A 21,002-nucleotide genomic window follows, 5' to 3' on the forward strand; every position below is an offset into this window, starting at 1 on the left:
GCTACCTCGCAGCAGATCTGTGAAATGGGGGTTCACCTCATCACTTGGGGTCAGCCCCTGGCAGCACAGCCAGCTACTGCCGGCCTGGGAAGGAAAATATTATCTTCCTCAGATCACATTTTTGGAGGTAATTGCTCAGCAGTCGGAGAGAAATCATCAAACACCAAGATGAGCCAAAGCAAAAGCAATAGATACTGGTGGGTGGTTTTGACCAACTGGCTAATAAAAGACACATCAAGTTTATACTGCAAGTTTATTACAGTAATACAATCGGATTAAATGATTTTCACAGCTCATATACCTAATTATACCAGGGTATGTATATATATTTTATTCCCAGCACGTTACAGTATTTTTGTTTTTAATCATGCAGCGAGTAATGTACAAACACAATTATATGGAAGATTATTTTTTTTCCCTAAAAAAGAGAAAACAAAATTACAAAAGTATGGCTTTATAAGAAAGTTTTATCATACAATGAACATTCATTTGTACTTGGGCATGGCGACATTCGGTCTTCATCGGTGAACAACAGTGTCTGTCACTGTCATGCTGATCCCCAAAAAGCCGAGGGAACTGAGAACAGGAAAATGCCCATTGGTGTTAGAGGGATGGAAAATATAGATGTATGCATTCAAAGTACGAAAAAATGTAAAAAAATGTTTTCAGGGATTAAGCATCACATTTATTTAGAGGCTGAAGTCAGAGTTACGGAGCCTTGAAGGATGTAAGTGCACAAACAGTTTCTGTGTTCCTTTAGACCAACAAACATCTGGAAGGAGGCAACTGACTTAAAAAGCGTTACTTCGGGTGTAAAGAGGCGTAACTGAGGTCAGAATCTGGCCTGTCCTTCCTGCTAATGGTGCTGCAGAAACAGACAGAAGCACAGGGTTAGGGAGTCGGAGGCGGCTGAATTCTGCTGGCAACCCGGAGGAAAGAAAGACAAAGATGTATGTTTGATAGATTTTATTAAAACAACAACAACAAAAAGGATTCAAGAATAAAATGTGGCCACTGCCACAAACCCTTCAACGGATGGTTGTGGTTGCTGGCAAGCAGAAGCCCTCGTGCTTGGTGCTCGGGGGTAAAACACCTATTTCAAGAGCTGCTGCATCTTTTCAGGAGAAGAAGAAATGTCCTTACCTGTTACAGCACAGAGCCTGGGACACACACCTCTTAAGGCATTGATCGCTGACGTGTACAAGTGGGAAAGGATTCCAAGTCAGTTATGAGTTTTACCAGGAGAGGGCAGGCAGAGACACAGACATAGGTGTGCACACGGGTGTTTACACACACGCACACACACGCCCAGTCACTCTGAAGTGATACTCACTGAACCTGAAGTCACACACGTACACACACAACTCAGACCCTTCCAGTGCTGCTCCTCCAGATTGAAATTCTACAGATGCAACCTGCAGAGCCAACCTGTAATCCAAGGATTAGCAAAGACTTTACCCTTTCCCTTTTCTTTCTTGCTTTTACGCTTTTTCTCCCAAGTTCAGAAAAACAGATCTTACCTACACTTACCCAGTGTGTGTATATGCAAAATGTAAAGATCACTACACAGCACCCTTTTTGATTAACAAAGTCACTAACGTATTTGTCACATAAGCCCAAGGATTCTCCAAGACTACAGACTGTGAGGGTGCAGGAAGTGTGGAAAATATTTTGAGTTTATTTTTGCTAATGGAAAATACATGGCTTGGAAAGGGTGGAGGAAAAAAATCAAGACGGATGGGGCTGAGGTAGATTTGGCCAAATCTGATGAAATGTCACTGGACTGAGCAGGAAGACAAATGGGATCTTAAACTAGCAGGCAGGACACCACAAGATAAGCAAACCAGGTTTAGGGAGAAGATTCATAGGATCATAGAATTATGGAATGGTTTGGTTTGGAAGGGACCTTAAAGATCATCCAGTTCCACCCCCCCTGCCCTCGCAGGGACACCTCCAACTAGACCAGGTTACTCAAAGCCCCATCCAGCCTGGTCCTGAACACCTCCAGGGATGGGATTCCTCCACTCCAGCAGAAGGACACCCTATCCCACACTCGTATCGCTACAGGCAACAGAAAGAGTTGTCACCACGATGCTTGTGGCCCTAAACCCCAGTGGGACCACACGTGGAGGTCTGATGGTAGCTCAGCAGCTGGGGGCCAACTCCTGCTTGGTTTCTTGTTAAAATGCTCAGGAAAAGGAGGAATGAGAAGGTTGTGGAGTGAAATTTCCAATGTGGGTTGCGCCTGTTGCGCACTGGGCTGAGCACATCAGAGATTTTGTGTGTTGGCCAACAAGGGGCCAGCAGCTTTCCAGGCTGTGGTACCAGATGCAGATATGCCCAGAATCTGAGTTTCTGGAGCAGTTGCTGCAAATCCATCTCTTATCCTCTGTCTGGGCTGGTGGACAGGGGGTGGTCTCCCACAGGGACAGATGCACGCACACCAGCATCCTGCTGCCTGCTACAAATCCACCCATGAAGTGCCTGAACCCTGACCTTTGCAAGGATCCACAACTGTTACAGCCAACAAGAGATCCCTGCACCATTTTAGACCCGCTTGCTCCCAGTGGGTCGCTCTGGCTCTCTGGGTACATTCCCCTGCCTTATTAAAAAGTGCTACCTCATTAATGCCAAGAATCCCTACCTGCCTCCTTTGATTTGTAGGTGGAACAGCCCCCCCATCCCTCCTGCCTTTTCTGAAACTCTTTATAGCACCGAAACTCTCATGGCTTGGAGCCAGTGCAATAACAGCTGATGATTTCCCTTCCCATCTTCCCTGGGATCTCTGCTCCCGGGGCCTAATTACTATTCTAATAATATCCATCACCAGCCTCCTCCGCCTCTCGCCCACCCGACATCCGGATGAGATACCGCATTGCTGCTGGGGACAAACCCAATCCTGCTCCTCTGGAGGACTCCAGGGCTGCCACAGGAGCCCTGCTCTCCACACTCACTCCCATCAGCCTCGGGCAAAGGGCGCTTGCTTTGTCCCCTGCCTCCAGCTGGGGGTTTCTGGGGGCTGCAGGGCTTGGCAGCCACTGCTTATAATGCAAATCTGCCTTGGGCTTTGCTTTGCTTCCCGAGCTGTGACAGCCTCCGCCTGCCGCAGAGGCTCCCCGAAAAACTCTCCTCGCTGGTGATCAACCCCCAATTTCTCCACCACCTTTCACGCCTGCCCCCATCACACAAGGAGGAACAGACTAAGATGAAAGTCCCCAGGGGCAGTCAGGCAGTCACAGGGAAGGACACTGCAGTGTCAGGGATGTGGGATTTCAGGAGAAGGGTTAACCCCTTCCTGGCCTGCTTTGCCACTCTTAGGGCTGGGCTGAGATTTTCTCCATCTTACAAGCAAAGCTGCATCTTCAGCTAGCGTGGGGGGGTAACGGCACGGAGGTTCTTCCACCACACATTGGAAGGGATGTCTGGGAGGAGCATCCTGGTGTCTCTGAAAGGATGTTCCCTGCAGGAAATCTCCACCTGGCGCACAGGAGGAACCTGGCACACAGGGAAACTGAACGGAAGCATTCCCTGTCCTGATGGAAAAACCACCTTGGCACAGGCAGATGAGACTTGAGACCATTTTGCACAGAGCAATTGAGGTGTGAACCCACATCCTTTCTTGGCCAAAGCCTTGCTAAAAGGGTTTGTGCCCCCCAGCCTTTGGCTCCAAATTTATTTAAGGAGATGAGTGATTTCTTCGCTGCTGTTCAGTACGGATCTAGGGAAGGGGGTTATGCTACTACAGCAGAGCAGAGGGTTCTGCTAACAAAGACAGGAAGACAGTGGGCTCCAAAATAAGGGATGTCAGAGAATCATAGAATGGTTTGGGTTGGAAAGGACCTTAAAGATCATCGAGTTCCACCCCCCCTGCCATGAGCAGGGACACCTCCCACCAGACCAGGTTGCTCAAAGCCCCATCCAGCCTGGCCTTGAACCCCTCCAGGGATGGGGCAGCCACAGCTTCTCTGGGCAACCTGTTCCAGTGTCTCACCACCCTCACAGGAAAGAATTTCTTCCTAAGATCTCATCTAAATCTCCCCTCTTTCAGTCCCCAAAGGGAGTTGGGATCCTGCTGCTGCTCCGTTGGTGCTGAGCACGGCTGGGAGAGCAGGACCAGTGCCTTGAGCAGAGAGGGCTCTGCCTGGGCAGGGAGGCACAGAGCCCCCCAGGAGCCAGGGCAGCCCCAGCCCTGCAAACACACCCTGCCTGCAGCACCCAGGGGAGTCAGGGGGAACTTTGGGTATTTCCCAGGATCAGGCCCTCTATCTGGACCCCAGTGGTAAAAGTGACAACTTTTAACAGCAGAACACAGCCCCCACCTCAGGATAACTAGCAAATGCCGGTGGCTCTGAGACCCGCTGGGAAATCAAGTTAGTGATCTCAGGTCTTTTGTGGAGATACATTCAGCACTACAACACAAGTCAAAGAGAAATAATGTCACTTACGAAGGAGAGGGCTTCCACTGGCCCTGCTCTGATTTTGATTTCTTTTACTGGACAGCAGGGAAAATGGTTCCTTCCCCATTGCACAAGCCCGTAGAGGCATCAGGGCTGGGATTGCCTTTAACCCCCTCACTTCCAGGTGAGACAGGATGCTTTCTGTTTGCAATTCTTCCCATCTCTATCCACCCCACCCACCCCCCTCAGGAATACAGACTCCCTGCCCCACTCTGAACTCATGGCCTCCATGCTACGACCTGCTCTAAAGTAACTCAGTTAAATCAGGTACCCTGCAGGACTGCCTCTGTGTCCCTGCAGCATCAGCCATGGACTTTCTGGTTATTGCCAGATGATGCTGGATCATTGTTAGAAAGGAAACCTGAGGTTTGAACCCCCTTGGTACGGGATGGTATTTCTCCCAGCTCCAGCAGAAGACAGTCCCATAGTTACACCCTTTGAAAATCCCACTGGGCACGTAGTTCCTTTTTACCCAGGTACGTTAACACAGGATGCAGTTATCATATTGGGAATTCAGATGCACTGATACCAGCTGACAGCTAAGAAACCAAATGTAACACAGTCTCGACTACAGTTAACCCTTCACATGCACAACAAAACAGAAAACAAGGAAGGCTTTTGCTTTTAAAAGTGCCGTGCCTGCAATCAATTAGAAAAGACATTTAAAATCTTGTCACAAAATATTGGATTTTCCAGCATAGCCTAATAGGTTAAGTGCTAAAATCACACTAAAATGCAGAGGGTGGTGGATGACCAGCTCCCCTAAGTTGCCTTATGAAAATCCAAGACCCAGCAAATAAAGTCAAGGAAAAACATTTACCACATTTTTTGTTGGTAGCTTTTTGCCGTAGGATGGTAAGGGCTTTAGTGCCTGAGGTATTGGTAGTTCCTGGATGCTTTTAGGGAAGTGGGAGGGGGGAAGAGTCTGGAGGATAGTTTGCATAGCTTGCAGATATAAAGATGCAGGTGTGTTCCCCACCAGGCTGTTGAATTTATCTTCCCCCAGCAAAGCTGTCCAGTGGTCTGGATGCTCCTGCAGAACTTTCCGCATCTTAAACTGTGGGTTGGGCATGAAGAGCAAGAGGTAGTCGAGGCAGAGCTTCTTTGATGCCACATTGACTTTGGAGTCCCACATCTGCTCCAGGATGACGTCCAGCGGGGTAAGCCCTTTACTGTCCTCTATCCTGGGAGAAGCTCCGTTCCCGAGGAGGATGAGGACCGTCTCTGACCTCAGCAGTTCGCAGGCAAGGTGCAGGGGGGTTTTCCCATCTTCCAGATGAAAGCAGCCAGTCCTATTGATGTAGGAGTTCAAGCTGGGGAGCTTGTGTGCAATTTTGATGATCAGCCCCAAGATATCTCTCCTGTCATAAGTGACCGCCATGGCCAAGTGAGGAGCAGAGGATGGGCAATAGCAGAAGTGCTCCCCAGGCACCTTGAGAGCCTCCTCTGGAAAATGAGACAGCAGATACTGAGCATAAGGCAGGTGGTTATGCACCACTGCATAGAGAAGGGCTTCTGAAGGTGAGTAGGTTCTTAGGCTGGCGTTTTCCTCCCAGTAAAAATATTCCATAGTTCTCATGTCTTCCAGCATCCACACAGGCTTGTGATCTCTCACAGCCTGGTAGAACATATAGGATAAGAACTTGCAGTGCCTGCTCTGATCATCCTGCAGGCTGGCCTGGTTGCTGGCCATGGCTCAGCAAATAAAGAGCAGCTCCACGGTAGAATCGCTCCAGACTGTAAGATCTGTGCACTTGGAATGCAGATCCTGCTGCTGCTGCAACCTTCAGGCTGTCATTGCTGCCTGGACCACCGCACTAGCTGGAATGCACGGGGCCGATCATCTCCACCCATTCATTGTTTTTCCCCCCTCACTGCAGTGGTTTTGTTTAGGTAAGCACAATCCCACAGGCTCAGTTAACCCGTGCCATGCAAGCAGATGGTTAGTGAGTACAGCCCGCTCGGCGCGTGGCACAGGTTACCGGAGCGCTGTCAGACTGCCAGTGATTTTATACACACACAGCCAGAGAGAAGGGAGGGAGAGACTAAAATTAGCTTGCGAGGTGAGGCGGATTTCTGTCTGCATTTCGTGTCTAACCAGATCAGCTCATACATTGCAGCAATATTCGGCTATTTTTTGCATGTCACTCTCACACACGCAGCTCGTTATATAGTAAAAAAAAAAAATATGTAGCGGTGTAAAATGCTCCACAGCTGATAATACACAGGATTATGTGCCTGGGAAATGAAGGGATTGGTAGCCGTAGCGTTAAGAAGGGATCCCTATTTTATAAAAAATGGTATGGATGGCCACTTAGGAGACACCCACGTTAATGGATTGTCTGTAAGGCATTAGTGATGTTTAAGATCTCAGCATTAATCTCTGCAGAGAAAAGAGTATGTGGAGTAACTGTGCCCAGAGCCATAAAGCATAGTGCTGGGTCTAAACGCCTGCCTTTGTTTAGCAAGGGAATATCTGAAGTGCCTCTCTATTGCACAGCGGGTTCATAAACGACAGGCTAATGGCCAAACCCCACTTGGGGGGGGATGGAGACCTTTGTTCTAAACATTTCTCAGATGTCACGGCTTCAGGACTGGGGTCAGAGTGACTTTTAACAGGGGGAAGTGGGTTTAAGCAACCAGACTCGTGCAACGCCCCGGTAAGACGCAGAGGACCAAGGCCTACAGGCTTGAGGGAGTAGTGCCTGCTGGATGAGGCAGGAGGACCTGATCAAAATTAAATTCACAGAAAAGAAATTAACTAAGCGCCCTTTATGGCAACTTGTGTTTGAGGAAAGAGGGCTTCCACACATCTTATAACATCTTATAACAACATCTTATAACAACATCTTATAACAACCTTCCCACGGGTTGTGGGAAGGTGGTACCTCACCACCTTGATAGGAAAACAGGGAAAATACAGCAAATCAGTAATTCTTTTTTGATTTAGCATGGAGACAAATATATATTCAGTATATTCAAACTAAAGAGCATTCAAGTATCAGATCTGAACATCTCACCCAAAGAGAAAACCAAAGGCACTCACAAAACTAGGTCTAGATGTAGCACATCGTCCAAAGTTCTGCTGTTCAAGTCCATACCTCAACCATTTCATTTTAGGGCCAATTTTCCTACGGATGGAATAAATAAGCACATGCCCAGTTTTCACCCACCATTACTGGGGTTATGCATGGAAATACTGCTGCATAGTCCTTTGCACGTGGTATTACCCATTACTGTACCCATGGTCATAATAAACCATGTGCATGCTCAGGGGCAGATCCAAAGCCCACTGGAGTGCACTGGGAGGTTCTCACTGCCTCCAGCATGCTCTGGATCAGGCATTAATCGAGCACTTGGAGACACAGGTTTTGTTTTTCTGGTTGCTAACCGAAAGCATCTGAAACTTGGCCTTAGGTACTCAGAAGAGAGATGAATTAGTATTTATGGGCTCTTTTGTCTACAGCTTTCACAGGGCTTTTCCTGCTAGTAAATCATGACTACACCCTAGGAATTACATGGATTTTGTTATTTCCCTGTTGCAGGTATGGGAAAAGCCACACAGACACACATACTTTACACAGCCCAGTTTTACAGAGCAGCTCATGGATGGGGCTGGGCACTGACCCACGAATTGCTGTGTCTTTGCCCAGGGGTTATAGCCTTTAGCAACCCTCACCTTCCACAAGTGTTAAGATAAGGCTCCCCAGGGAAGTGGTGATGGCACCAAGTCTGTCATAGAATCACAGAATGGTTCAAGTTAGAAGGGACCTTAATGATCATGGAGTTCCAACCCCCCTGCCCTGGGCAGGGACACCTCCCACCAGACCAGGTTGCTCAAAGCCCCATCCAGCCTGGCCTTGAACCCCTCCAGGGATGGGGGAGCCACAGCTTCTCTGGGCAACCTCTTCCAGTGTCTCACCACCCTCACAGGAAAGAATTTCTTCCTGAAATCTAATCTAAATCTCCCTCTTTCATTTTATAACTGTTCCCCCTTGTCCTATCACTCCCCTCCCTGATCAAGAGTCCCTCCCCATCTCTCCTGTAGCCCCTTTAGGTACTGGAAGGGGCTCTAAGGTCTCCCCAGAGCCTTCTCTTCTTCAGGCTGAACAACCCCAACTCTCTCAGCCTGTCCTCATAGCAGAGGTGTTCCAGCCCTCTGATCATCTTTGTGGCCCTCCTGTGGACTTGTTCCAACAGTTCTACGTCCTTCCCGTGCTGAGGACTTCAGAGCTGGACACAGTACTGCAGGTAGAGTCTCACCAGAGGCAGCATCACCTCCCTAGAGAATGATAACTACCTATATTGCAAGAGTCATATGCAATATATGTAAGAGGGAGTAAGATTATGTCCATACTGCCAGTTGAGCACTGCTGTAATCCAGACCTATGTCCTGTTCATACTGCTACATTCAGACACTCACCTGAACATTCTACCAAGAGCTGGAGGACTCAGAAGAGGTAGGAGAGCCTGGGCAACACACTCTTTCCCTGCAGGTTCTTGTTTATCCAGGTGTTGATTGGGGCCAAGCCTTTTAGAAGCAACCACACAGTGTGGTGGCCACCAAAAGCATAGGCTAATGCAACAGGAGCATTGTGAAAGCGACACCAGGTGATGAGCTTATGGTGGAGCCTGCTGCAAATGTGATAGTGCAACGAAGGAAGAAGTAGTGATAGGACAAGGGTAACGGGTTTAAACTGAAAGATGGGAGATTTAGATTAGATATAAGGAAGACATTTTTTACTGTGAGGATGGTGAGATATTGGAACGGGCTTTTTGGCTTACAGAACTCTCCATTTTCAGGGAAACTCCTTGAGAGCAGCTGGGGGGCTTGTCAGATCCTGGGGACTGTCGGATGCTGCTGGCTGGTCAGGGCAGAATCCCTACCACCATGGATCAAATGCTCTCCCTCTATCAGCTCCCAAAAAGGTATTGCCCATTTCTAAAAGCAGGCACTCAGCAAACACTGGCATAACTCCAAAGGAAGGATAAAGATGTTTCTAACTCTCACCAAATGCCATACATCTCTTCAAATATAGGTTAGATCAAGTAGTATGCCTGTGTCTGTCAGCTCAGTTTAATCAGCTATGAAAACAAGGCTCGTTTTATCCTATTTTTTGAAAATGCTTTTGAGACCTCATTGCACCGAGCCAAAAATCCTGGTGTCTCCCATTGCTGTGAGCCCATTTGTTTCAGTTCCAAGCTCCTGTCCTAATTTGAGACGGCGTCTCTCAAAGATGGTACATAAATAGACAGATTCCCGTGCCTCTTCCAGAAAGTAACCTGTCAGCTGAGCTCTGTTTAAAGAACAAAAAGCCCTTGCAGACAGTCTGTGCCTACGGATACATTGAACCAGATGCTGTTTTTCCAGTCAATGCCTGAGACTGTGAGAGAGTCTTATATTGTTGGGTGTTTTCCTTTCTCGTGATGATTATGGGTATCAGTGCCCTGTTTTACCCTACCTCTATGGAAATGTCAAGACTGAAAACGACTAAGAAAGCATTCAGGAAGTCATGAATCCATTTAGTTTCCAAAACTGATGAAAAGCAATGCTTTTTTATGCAGACTATGATTAACCTGGGAAATTCAGTGCAACACAATATCAGCAAGGCTGAATGCTTTGCATTCTCCAAAGCGAGATTTTATCTTTTCTGTAAACATTAAGGTCTTTGTTCTGTGCTCATGCAGCAGCTGACACAACACCAAAAGTGCCACTCAGAGGTCCCACCACATTGCAGATGGGCAAATAAATAAAAGAACTATAGCTGCGCCATCTGTAATGCAATGAAGACAAATTTGTCTGAACCTTCTTAGTAGTCCTGGTGCTGAACAGATATTGCAAACAAGAGCTTGTCAGAAACAGACCGTTTTGCAGAACCTATCAGTTTCATTCCATCTTTTGGCAAAACTCATTACAAAATAAAAAACCAAGGTTGAGCAGCTTGTTAAACCTTCCAATCTCCAGGTTTTAATGCCATAATTAACTGCTGGACGTCACTGAAAACAATCTTCTGCTGTACTATTATTGCAAAATTATTTGTTAAGGAAGTCTTTGCGGTACCTTCTGAGGCCTCAGAGGCTTCGAAGTTAATTCAGTCATCAAGACTGCCAGTTCCTAGGCCCTGCATTTTGTTGTCTCCTAGACAATATGGTTCATCCAGAACCAAAGATAACCACTACATTCTCCACAGTTTCCAACAGGCTTTTCTGCAATGGGATTTTAATCTGGGATAAATGCACAGTCCGATCAACAATAAGCACTTCAGAAATACCTGAAAATTGTATTTGTCCAAGTAAGATCGTTCTTGACTTTATTATCACAGAATTACAGAATGATATGGGGTTGGAAGGGACCTCTGGAGATCATCTAGTCCAACCCCCCTGCTAGAGCAGGGTCACCCAGAGCAGGTTGCACAGGAATGTGTCCAGGTGGGTTTTGAATGACTCCAGAGACGGAGACTCCACCACCTCTCTGGGCAGCCTCTACCAGGGCTCTGCCACCCTCAAAGTAAAGAAGTTCCTCCTCATGTTTAGATGGAACTTCCTGTGTTCAAGTTTGTGCTTGTTACCTCTTGTCCTGTCACTGGGCACCACTGAAAAAGGACTGGCCCCACCCTCTTGACACCCACCCTTTAAGTATTGCTAAGCATTGATAAGATCTCCCTTCAGCCTTCTCTTCTCCAGACTAAACAGACCCAAGTCCCTCAGCCTTTCCTCAAAGAGAGATGTTCTAGTCCCCTCATCATCTTTGTAGCCCTTTGCTGTATTGAATAGTGGATTGCCTAAACAGGGGACTTGTGATGACTCTGCCGGGTCAAATTGCTTCTTCTACCACATATAATGAGTTCAGAGCTTGCTTACCTGCCACTGGTCATCTGTCCTCCTTCTTCTCTATGGTTTAATGTATATGTGAAATTGGCTGGTGAGAATTTGCTCACTAGTGGATGGATTACTAGCAAGATGAAAGCAGGAAATTCTGTAAAGCTGCTTAAAGGAGAAGCATTTTGATGCTTCACAAATGCTTTGGGCACAGCGGTTCCCCATTAAGTCCACTGAGGTACGGTGTTTGCTTGGATTGTGAACTTTCAGGGAGAGGGCTGCTCCGGTGCTCATTCATCAGGAAAACATCATCCTGGACACCTCCGAGCCATTTGACAATACAAATACTATAAATATCAGAAACCCTGAGACAGCTGTTGGTGCATAACAGCCTTTAGTGAGATCCTGGCTCACAGCTGTTGAACTGAACACTAAGGGAAAACATAAAGATCTTCACAGCCAAAGCCACCCTTCCACTGACTGATGCCTCTGGCTCGTGTATCTGCTTGATTCAGGACAGAAAAATAAATTCAATTTGTGCATTATTAGGCATACTGAAATATTTATCAATAATGCCACAAAGGATGGCATTAGGATGCTTCAGCATAGAAGGATTGCTTCAGCATACTCCAGGATTTAAGTTGATCACCCCTATACTCTATTTAAAAAGGGTCTTTTGTCCATCATGAGCAGAACTATCTCCTTTTGATACAGCTGGTAACTGGTGATAAGGAAAGAACTCGTGCTACACAGTAACCAAGCTGGGTCTGAAAATATCCTTAAAGTAGAGTCATCTTTGTGAAACAGAAATTCCTTCTCCTGGCCAGCTCCAGTTGTCAGGACTCACTCCTGCAAATGAAGCCATCTATCATGGAGACAGGCACCTAACTTCATCCCAGATTTGAAACTGTTGGCTTGGAGGTTTGTAACTAAAATCCCAGCAACACCCCAACTGTTCTCAGGCTCACACCGAGGGGCCGCATCTGCTTGAAGTAAAAAAATCTGAATTTACATGAGTCACACATCAACTCATTTCATGTAAAGACACTGTAAAAGCAATGCCAAAAAAGAAAAAAAAAGCTAAAAAGCTGTGTGCCAGCAATGCCATGTTTACATTCAAGCCTGTCAAATACAGCCCTAAAAACACTACATAAATAGGTGGAAATATTGAATGTGCTGCTGCATCATAAAATCGAAAGTGCTAAACCATTACAGATGGCCAATATGCATTACCTTCCTCATCTGGGAAAGTGAGCACTTCTCTTCATCAGGCAGAGGCGTTGTCCTCCTGACAGCCACGGCTCCTGTTGGAGAAGGAGACTGTCATGAGCAAGCCTGTTTCGTGGCCCTCCTCTGGACACGTTCCAACAGGTTGCCCAGAGAAGCTGTGGCTGCCCCATCCCTGGAGGGGTTCAAGGTCAGGCTGGATGGGGCTTGGAGCAACCTGGTCTGGTGGGAGGTGTCCCTGCCCATGGCAGGGGGGTTGGAACTCCATGATCTCTAAGGTCCCTTCCAACCCAAACCATTCCACGATTCTTTCCAGCTATCTTGGATTCACACAACAGGCAGGGCCAATATATGAATATGAAGATAGCAGTGTCTCTGTGACCTTCCCTAGCACCTGCTGAATGAACACCAGGTTCTGGAGTCTGGGCTAAAAGAATGTGAAATACACTGCTGTTTCTGCCTGATTTAAAGTCTCTTGTGTGTGTGATTGGCGCATTCTGCTTACATGCTCAGGTTTGACTCCATTGCCAGATATCAAGTCAGGAAAGACTTTTCTTGCAGCCAGTTTGGCAGAGACTATTAGATTTTTTTCCTCCCTTTTTGCCTTATGTAATATAAATTATGCTACTCTGTTCATTTTTTGGGACAATCTCCATCATTCTTGTTTGGGACCATCCTGAATGCTGCCGCAGAGATCATTTCCCAGCCGGCGGCTGCGATTGCCTTTCTCGGATTCTCCCACTAGAGGGGCTCCCTCACTCCCTTTCATCGAGGCTGCAGACATTTCACTGCTCACCTCAGGCTGCAAATCCCCATCTTTCCTACCGCTGCCATTCCACAGCTGGATATTGATATCCGACCCTGATTGATCCAGGGAGCTCCCCGTTGTCAGCACTTTCCTGAATTTCCAAGTGAGTGTCTTCATCTTTTCTCCCACAGAGGCACATCCAGGACAGTGAACAGGAAATCCTCATCAATGGCTCTAACAGTGGCTCATTTTTCCCTTCCAGATCCCTGCTTTAAACTCTCTTTTACTGTCATGGCTGGAAAAAGCACTTGACAGACTGCTGTTGTGCTGATATTGCTGCCTCTCACACCGCTCAACTGTTTCCATCTTTTGAAGCACGTGCTCTCCCTGTTGTACATTTTGGTCTATTGTCACATTGTCGGCTCTCTGGGGAAGGGACAGTCTTTTACCCTGTGTTCATACAACACCTAAGATGGTCACATTCTGGTTGATGATATTGGTAACATGCAGTAAGCTGCTCCCTGCCCTCAGGTCTCTCAGGCTTGAGGGGCAGAACCTGCTTGAGGGACAGGAGGATGACCAGAGCCCAGGGCCTTGCTTTAGAATCATACAAAAGAATCATGGAATGTGTTGGGTGGGAAGGGACATTTAAAGGGCATCTAGTCCAAGCCCCCTGCAGTAAGAAGGGACATCTTTAACTAGATCAGATTGCTCAGAGCCTCATCAAGCCTGACCTTGAATGTCTCCAGGAAGGGGGCCTCCACCGCCTTTCTGGGCAACCTGTTCCAGTGTCTCACACCCTCATTGTAAAGAACTTCCTAATGTGTAATCTAAATCTACCCTGCTCTAGTTTAAAACCATTACCCCCCTACCCTGGTCTAGTTTAAAACCATTACCCCTCGTCCTATTGCTTCATGCCTTAGCAAACAGTCCCTCCCCATCTCTCCTGTAGCCCCCTTTAGGTACTGGAAGGGGCTCTAAGGTCTATCCAGAGCCTTCTCTTCTCCAGGCTGAACAACCCAAACTCTCTCAGCCTGTCCTCACAGGTGAGGGGCTCCAGCCCTCTGAGCACCTTCGTGGCCCTCCACTGGACCCGTTCCAACAGGTCCATGTCCTTCTTGTGCTGAGAGCTCCCGAGCTGGACACAGTACTCCAGGTGGGGTCTCACCAGAGCAGAAGAGGGGGTAGGCTTTGAGTAGCGTTGTGCCTTCTCACCTTCTCACTCCTATCCTGATGCCTGCTCTCAGAAACCTCTCCAACCCCTGCCAAGCTTTCCTTATCTCTTTTCCTGACACTCTCCTCACTTTGTGGACCACATGGTTTTAACCACTTTGTTCTGCCTATAGGTTCTCAGCATGTCTCTGGCACACCTGCCCTTGGAACTAGGCCTGGAAAAGCCCCGGGTGGGCACACAGCTGGGTGGGCAACACCGTAACAGCAAAACGCTCTTTCCAAGACTGAAACTGAGTTTGAGAAGCAGGCTTGAAAAATTTAATTGGCAGTTTAACCATTTATATTTATTTAAGTTTTTATTGCATTTCTCAGAATGGGCAATAGAAGTGGACAAATTTGTCTGCTCACCTGCCTATATTCTGCTTGAGATTCTGTTCTGTTTTCTTGGTGTAGTCTAGGCTACACTATGTCCTTTTTTTCAGGCCATCATCTCTTTCCCTCTGAAAATCATATCTGGGTAGATTTCAAGGAGCTGCTGTGTTGTCTGGGATTTACAGATGTGTGATGATCCCACTCAACCAAAAAAAAAATAACACTCCATACATGTACAGCCACAAAGACTCACTCAGCAGCAGCTATTCTGCATCCTGTGTTCCTGCATACCCATGATAACGTGAATCCTGTTGCTGTATAAAATACATACCAGGCAGCCAACACTTTCTGGAACTTCTTGAACTCGTTGTACACAGGCTGTTGTTCTGTTCGTGAACATAGGTCTGATGTTTCCCAGAAACTCTGCAGTTAAGGACTTGCTCTGTCATTGCCAGGGTAACCCCTAAAGGCAAACACAGTAGTACATATGGTAAATCCCCTGTTACACCTTCCTGTCAGAAGTTCAGTGAATTTTGTGATGCATGGACTGGCTGACATGAATTTCACATCTTAGAAAGAGGGAAGACACTGCGTACAGGATGGATGTTCTTGCTCTGTAATTCCTCTATAATTGAAAAGTGTTAATTATTTAATCTGTATACAGTTTTCCAATAAGGCCACTAGTAAAGGCAAAACCAGTGAAGCTGTGAAAATCAACCACTAAGAACTAAAAACTGTTTCTGTCAGCTGGCAGAAAACAAGCAGAAAACCAGTTCTTGATGATGACTGCCTAATCTTTGACAAGCAGCGTGAGAATGAATCAACCTTTGCATGCCTCACTATTCAAATACACCCTGGCCGAGTCAACACATGGAAAAGACCCATTGCTTTCAAGCACTTCTCTCCTGTTACACCTTCCTGTCAGAAATTTAGAGAATTTTGTGATGCGTGGACTGGCTGACATGAATTTCATAGAATCATAGAATCATAGAATTGCCAGCCGAGTCAACACACGGAAAAAAGATGGAAAAGACCCATTGCTTTCAAGCACTTGTCCACGAGGTGGTGCCATCCAATAATGTTAGGAGGAAAAACGCCACTATGATATCAGGGAAGTCAAGATTCAGCTCCCCTTATGAATTACCACCTATTGCACAAGCAGCTCGTTTTTCTAAACCGTAGGCCAAGCATCACCCCAACAGCAGCTTCCACTCAGTCAGTCCAAAGCATCGTATCAAGGATTTCTGACTGCTACCTCCTGTCTCTTCCAGGCTCTTCCCTGTTGCAGGACTCCACAAGGTGGTGCCATCCAATAATGTTAGAAGGAAAAACGCCACTATGACATCAGGGAAGTCAAGATTCAGCTCCTCTTATGAATTACCACCTATTGCACAAGCAGCTCGTTTTTCTAAACCGTAGGCCAAGCATCACCCCAACAGCAGCTTCCACTCAGTCAGTCCAAAGCATCGTATCAAGGATTTCTGACTGCTACCTCCTGTCTCTTCCAGGCTCTCCCCTGTTGCAGGACTGTGTCCACCTCTGAGGGACTTTCCACCATATGAGATGGCTCTGCAGCATAACAAGTCTCACAATCAAGACTGTCTCCCTATCAGCACGCCTCTGCGTTAAATAGAGATCACCTTCAACCTCAAGGCCCCAAAATACACATCTTAGTTTATGCTGGGTAGGCTAAAAGGCATGGGAAAAGTCCCTGGCAAGGGTAACTGTCAGCCCTGTGATAATTCCCCTTCCCCTACAGAGGCTGCTTGTGCTTTCTGCATCGTCATCTCTTGGTCACAGGACAAACACTGTCCTCCATAAGCGACAGACTCGGGCAACTGAGTCAACAGAGTGAAGAGTGGGAACCCCTCGTTTCAGTATTAGCAAGACATACCCAGCTACAGTCCACCTCAATTTTCCCACTCACATGGCAATGATCAGCTTATTTTCTAGTAGGTCTTGAATGGACAGAAGCTTTGCAGGACTTGGAGGTTTCCTGCCTGTGTTGGACTCAGATAGGTGGCTTAGAAGTGTTCTACTCCCTCAGGCCCAGCCTGAATCCCTTGCTCTAGCAAAGCTCCTCTTGTCATCAGGGGGGAGCTTTTACAGGGTTCAGCTGGTTGTTCCTAACCTCCAGGTTGTCTCCTTCCCTTCAGGCCCTGTTCTTTGCTGAATGTCAAACTGCCTGCAAGATCAGCGACTTCTAAATCATGTAAACAGCATATGTCAACCAGACATTAAAATCGTTGCTTGAGGATACGTATTGACTGTCCTCATAAACACAAACACCAGATTAGCAGAGCAAGAAGCCAAAGCAATCTTTCAGAAAGAATTACAGCTCTCTTTCACAGCTCTTTAACAAATTAAGTTGCTTTTTTCCTCCAGTCAACCTCATCAGCAACACTATTCATAACTCTAATGAAATTCAGATGATAATCCAGCTGGGGGTCTTGATAGCACCTCTGCCTGTGCCTGTTCTTGACTCTGGCCTAGAGGAATGCAGAGGAAAACTGTATTATCCTGTCTTTTAAAGGCAAGGAATTAAACTCATGAACATTGCTTTCTAAAGCGTTTCAGTAAATCATACGTTTACCATTAAGCAATTGCCAAAACAGTGCAGGTAAATGAGCAGGAAAATGGTCGTTTATAGCCTCAGTTACTCCTAGTTGCTGTTTACTGGTGGAGCGCCATCACTATTCATAACTCTAATGAAATTCAGATGATAATCCAGCTGGGGGTCTTGATAGCACCTCTGCCTGTGCCTGTTCTTGACTCTGTCCTAGAGGAATGCAGAGGAAAATTGTATTATCCTGTCTTTTAAAGGCAAGGAATTAAACTCATGAACATTGCTTTCTAAAGCGTTTCAGTAAATCATACGTTTACCATTAAGGAATTGCCAGAACAGTGCAGGTAAATAAGCAGGAAAATGGTCATTTATAGCCTCAGTTATTCCTAGTTGCTGTTTACTGGTGGAGCGCCACAAAGACAAAAGAGAAGGAAAGAGAAGATGGGACAGAGTGTCTAAAGCTGACACTCAGATGAAGCGTGAGGAGTCGCATGCTGCAGGGATCAAAGAGACAGAAAAGCAGAATACAGTATTTGTCTTACTTGAGTATTTTTGTCCTCTCTTTTGCTATCACTTCTATAGAGATCTATAAAATCACGAAGGGCAGGGTGACAATAAACTCTATACAATGGTTCATTGTGCTTTCTCGTTCGAGAAAAAGAAATGAAACTGGCAATTAGCAAGCTCTCCACAAGCAGGAGGAAGTGGTTCTTCACACATTATGCAAGAAATCTGTAAAACTCCTTGCCGGAGGAAATTGTAGATGCAAACCTTTACAAGAGGTTCAAAAAGCAACTGGACAACTTGATGGAGGAAACAACTCATGAGAGGCTTTGGACAGCAACACCTCCCTCAAAAAGCCTGTAAAGCAGCTGGGTAGGAGAAAGGCAGCCAGCATTGCTCTCTACAACTCCCTGAAGGAGGCTGTAGAGAGATGGGGATCAGTCTCTTCTCCAAAGGAACAGGTGATAGGACAAGAGGAAAAAGCCTGAAGTTGTGCCAGGGGAGGTTTAGATTGGATATTAGGAAAATTTTTTACACTGAAAGGGTTGTCAAGCATTGGAACAGGCTGCCCAGGGAAGTGGTGGAGTCACCATCCCTGGTGGTATTTAAAAGACAGGTAGATGTAGTGCTTGGAGATATGGTTTAGAGATGGTTTTTGTTAATGTTAGGCTGATGGTTGGACTAGATGATCTGAAAGGTCCCTTCCAACCTGGACAATTCTTATATTCTATGATTCCATGATTCTAAGTTATTTATTCTGGACCGCTTGGTGGTGGTGAGGCCACATCTGGGTTGCGGTGTCCGCTCCCAGCTCCCCTTCCTGGGCCAAGGTGGATGTGGGGAAACTGGCAGGGCTCAGTGGGGGCTGCCTGTGTGTTCAGGGCCCCGGAGGATGTCCCCCTGTGGGGAGGTGGAGGGAGTTGGGCTCGCTTTGGCGGAAAGAGGTGTCTGAGAGCTGAACTAGTAGTGGCCTAGAACCACCTGATGGAATGATTGAGAGATGGCAGATACTTCTCAGCACTAGCAGGTGATACAAGAGGTGGTGGCCCCAGTTTGCTCCAACCTGGGAGGCCCAGGTTGGACTTTAGGGAAGATGTTTTCACAAGGAGAATTACAGAGGGGCCTTCCAGCCAAAATTCCCATTATTCTATGAGTATCAGATTCAAAGCCCAACACTTAGATTTTGCAGGACCCCCAAAAAGTGGTGGGGACTGTCTGAGACAAGAGGTGGCCCCAGTTTGCTCCAACCTGGGAGGCCCAGGTTGGACTTTAGGGAAGATGTTTTCACAAGGAGAATTACAGAGGGGCCTTCCAGCCAAAATTCCCATTATTCTATGAGTATCAGATTCAAAGCCCAACACTTAGATTTTGCAGGACCCCCAAAAAGTGGTGGGGACTGTCTGAGACAAAATGGAGAGAGAGACAATATATCTAATACGATATCTGGGGGCACCTCTTTTCTTAGTATCCCCTGTTTTGTACTGACACCGTCACGGGTTTCCAGTGACAGTCTGTTACTTACGCACCTCATAAAAAGGATCACTGGGATGACACTGTTCTTTGTATTTTAACAGAAGCAACACAGTCACATCATGTTCCAATAAATAGGCCCTGACCTCCAACACTAGCTGCTTGCGAAATAACTCAGCCCCTGGTAGGAAGCTGGGTGCCTGTCACCCCAGCCTCCCCTGGTCGGGCATTCACAGGCTATTTTGGGCCCCAGTCCACTCCCCAGTTCAGCAAGAATGAACTTGTCAAGCTGTGGTCCTAATGCAGCTCACTATTCACAATATTAGCATTATGTTCATAAAATAGAGGAGTGCCAATAGGAGTACCTGCTACCTGAGACATGGATTCAGAGCAAAATGGCCAACACACTTCCAGAGAGTCTCCAAGGCAGAGAAAAAAATCCATCTGGGGACTAAAAGCAGGAGCTACCAAACAAGCAAACACAAACACGGCACACGTCAGCCTACACGCTGCCAACTTTTGTTTAAGCACTTGGGCTTCCTGAGAAGTATTTAAACAGAGAATAGCAAGTGAGATCCCGGGGGTGTGCTGGGGGAGCTCCTCCCAGGCACAGAGAGCATCACAAGACTCTGTTTGCTGAGGAAAATATAACAAGCAAGGGAAAAAGAGCAAACCAGGATGATAGGAAGAGCTTGGTAACGAACATATGTGAGGGTCAAGGATATACAGTGGAAAGAGAAGACCATTTTTGGTTGATAAAAAAAAGAGCATTAAAAGAGATACGTACAGAAGGGGGTAACACCACCCTCCCTGAGACCTCTTACTGGGGAAATAAGTGTATAGGGAGTTGCCCCTCATCTTTTATAGAATATTTCAGTGGTTTATCCATCCCTTGGCCTCACCACTAGGGCTAAAAAAAGCTTTTCTGTAATCTCTTGGTGGTGATTTTGTGAACTCCTGTCAATCAGCAACTAGAAGATATCATATGTTCCCTTTACTGTTTGTTAGGATGGGACCTATTTCTGTCTGAAGTGTCTCAACCGACTTCAGATAATGGTGTCCTGGAGATTAGATACTTCAGAACCCTGGAACATCCCAGAGCTTTTCTTATGACCCTTCCTCAGCCTGATTGAATGAGATGTGAAAATATGGGAAAGGCAGGGAGCTTTTCAGAGGAAAACATTTATGGGAAAATATGGGGAGAAATGGGGAATCTCTCCACGCTTCAACCCCCACAGGTGCAGGAAAGCTTTTGGCATATTCGATAGCAAGTATTTTGTCCAGCCAGGTTTTACATTACTTAGTATTTATATGGTTTGAGATGACTGTACATTCCTCTGAGATCCTATTCTGAGGGACTTTATTCTCTTATTGGTATTATTTTTCATTTGGATTCATTGCATGAGGATGGGTGAGCTCAAGTTAAACGATCTGCACCCAGAAGTTGAAGACGTGACAATTCTGGAGCTGAGGTTCCCCAGGCCAAGTAGCCCTGCTCTAGATCAAATGTTAGATTTCCTTAATGTCCCATGATGCTCAGATCTGAGGGCTTTGAGCCTGTTTTTACATTAATGTGTCATTTCTCTTTATTACAGCTCTCCTGTGCTAGCGCAGAAACTTTAATGGAGGAGCCACAGGCTACCACTTGCAGCCGCGGTCCTACTGT

At 46.6% G+C, this 21,002-nt stretch overlaps 1 protein-coding gene across 1 annotated transcript; it reads right to left on the reverse strand.

Annotated features, from left to right (window-relative positions):
• Positions 1 to 236: 236 nt before the first annotated feature.
• Positions 237 to 6,462, reverse strand: LOC106892874 (ankyrin repeat domain-containing protein 9-like). The gene is made up of 2 exons (XM_014950446.1): positions 5,278 to 6,462; positions 237 to 865 (listed from the first exon to the last, which is right to left on the reverse strand). The coding sequence occupies exons 1-2, from the start codon at positions 6,148 to 6,150 to the stop codon at positions 857 to 859; spliced, it is 882 nt and encodes a 293-aa protein (XP_014805932.1). The 5' UTR covers positions 6,151 to 6,462; the 3' UTR covers positions 237 to 856.
• Positions 6,463 to 21,002: the final 14,540 nt, after the last annotated feature.

Source organism: Calidris pugnax, unplaced genomic scaffold (assembly GCF_001431845.1).
Source record: "Calidris pugnax isolate Ruff unplaced genomic scaffold, ASM143184v1 scaffold24, whole genome shotgun sequence".
Lineage (NCBI taxonomy): Eukaryota > Metazoa > Chordata > Aves > Charadriiformes > Scolopacidae > Calidris > Calidris pugnax.

What these genes read in the sequence shown, in the direction of transcription:
- LOC106892874 (XM_014950446.1), bottom strand. Translation starts at nt 6,150, where the DNA reads ATGGCCAGCAACCAGGCCAGCCTGCAGGATGATCAGAGCAGGCACTGC.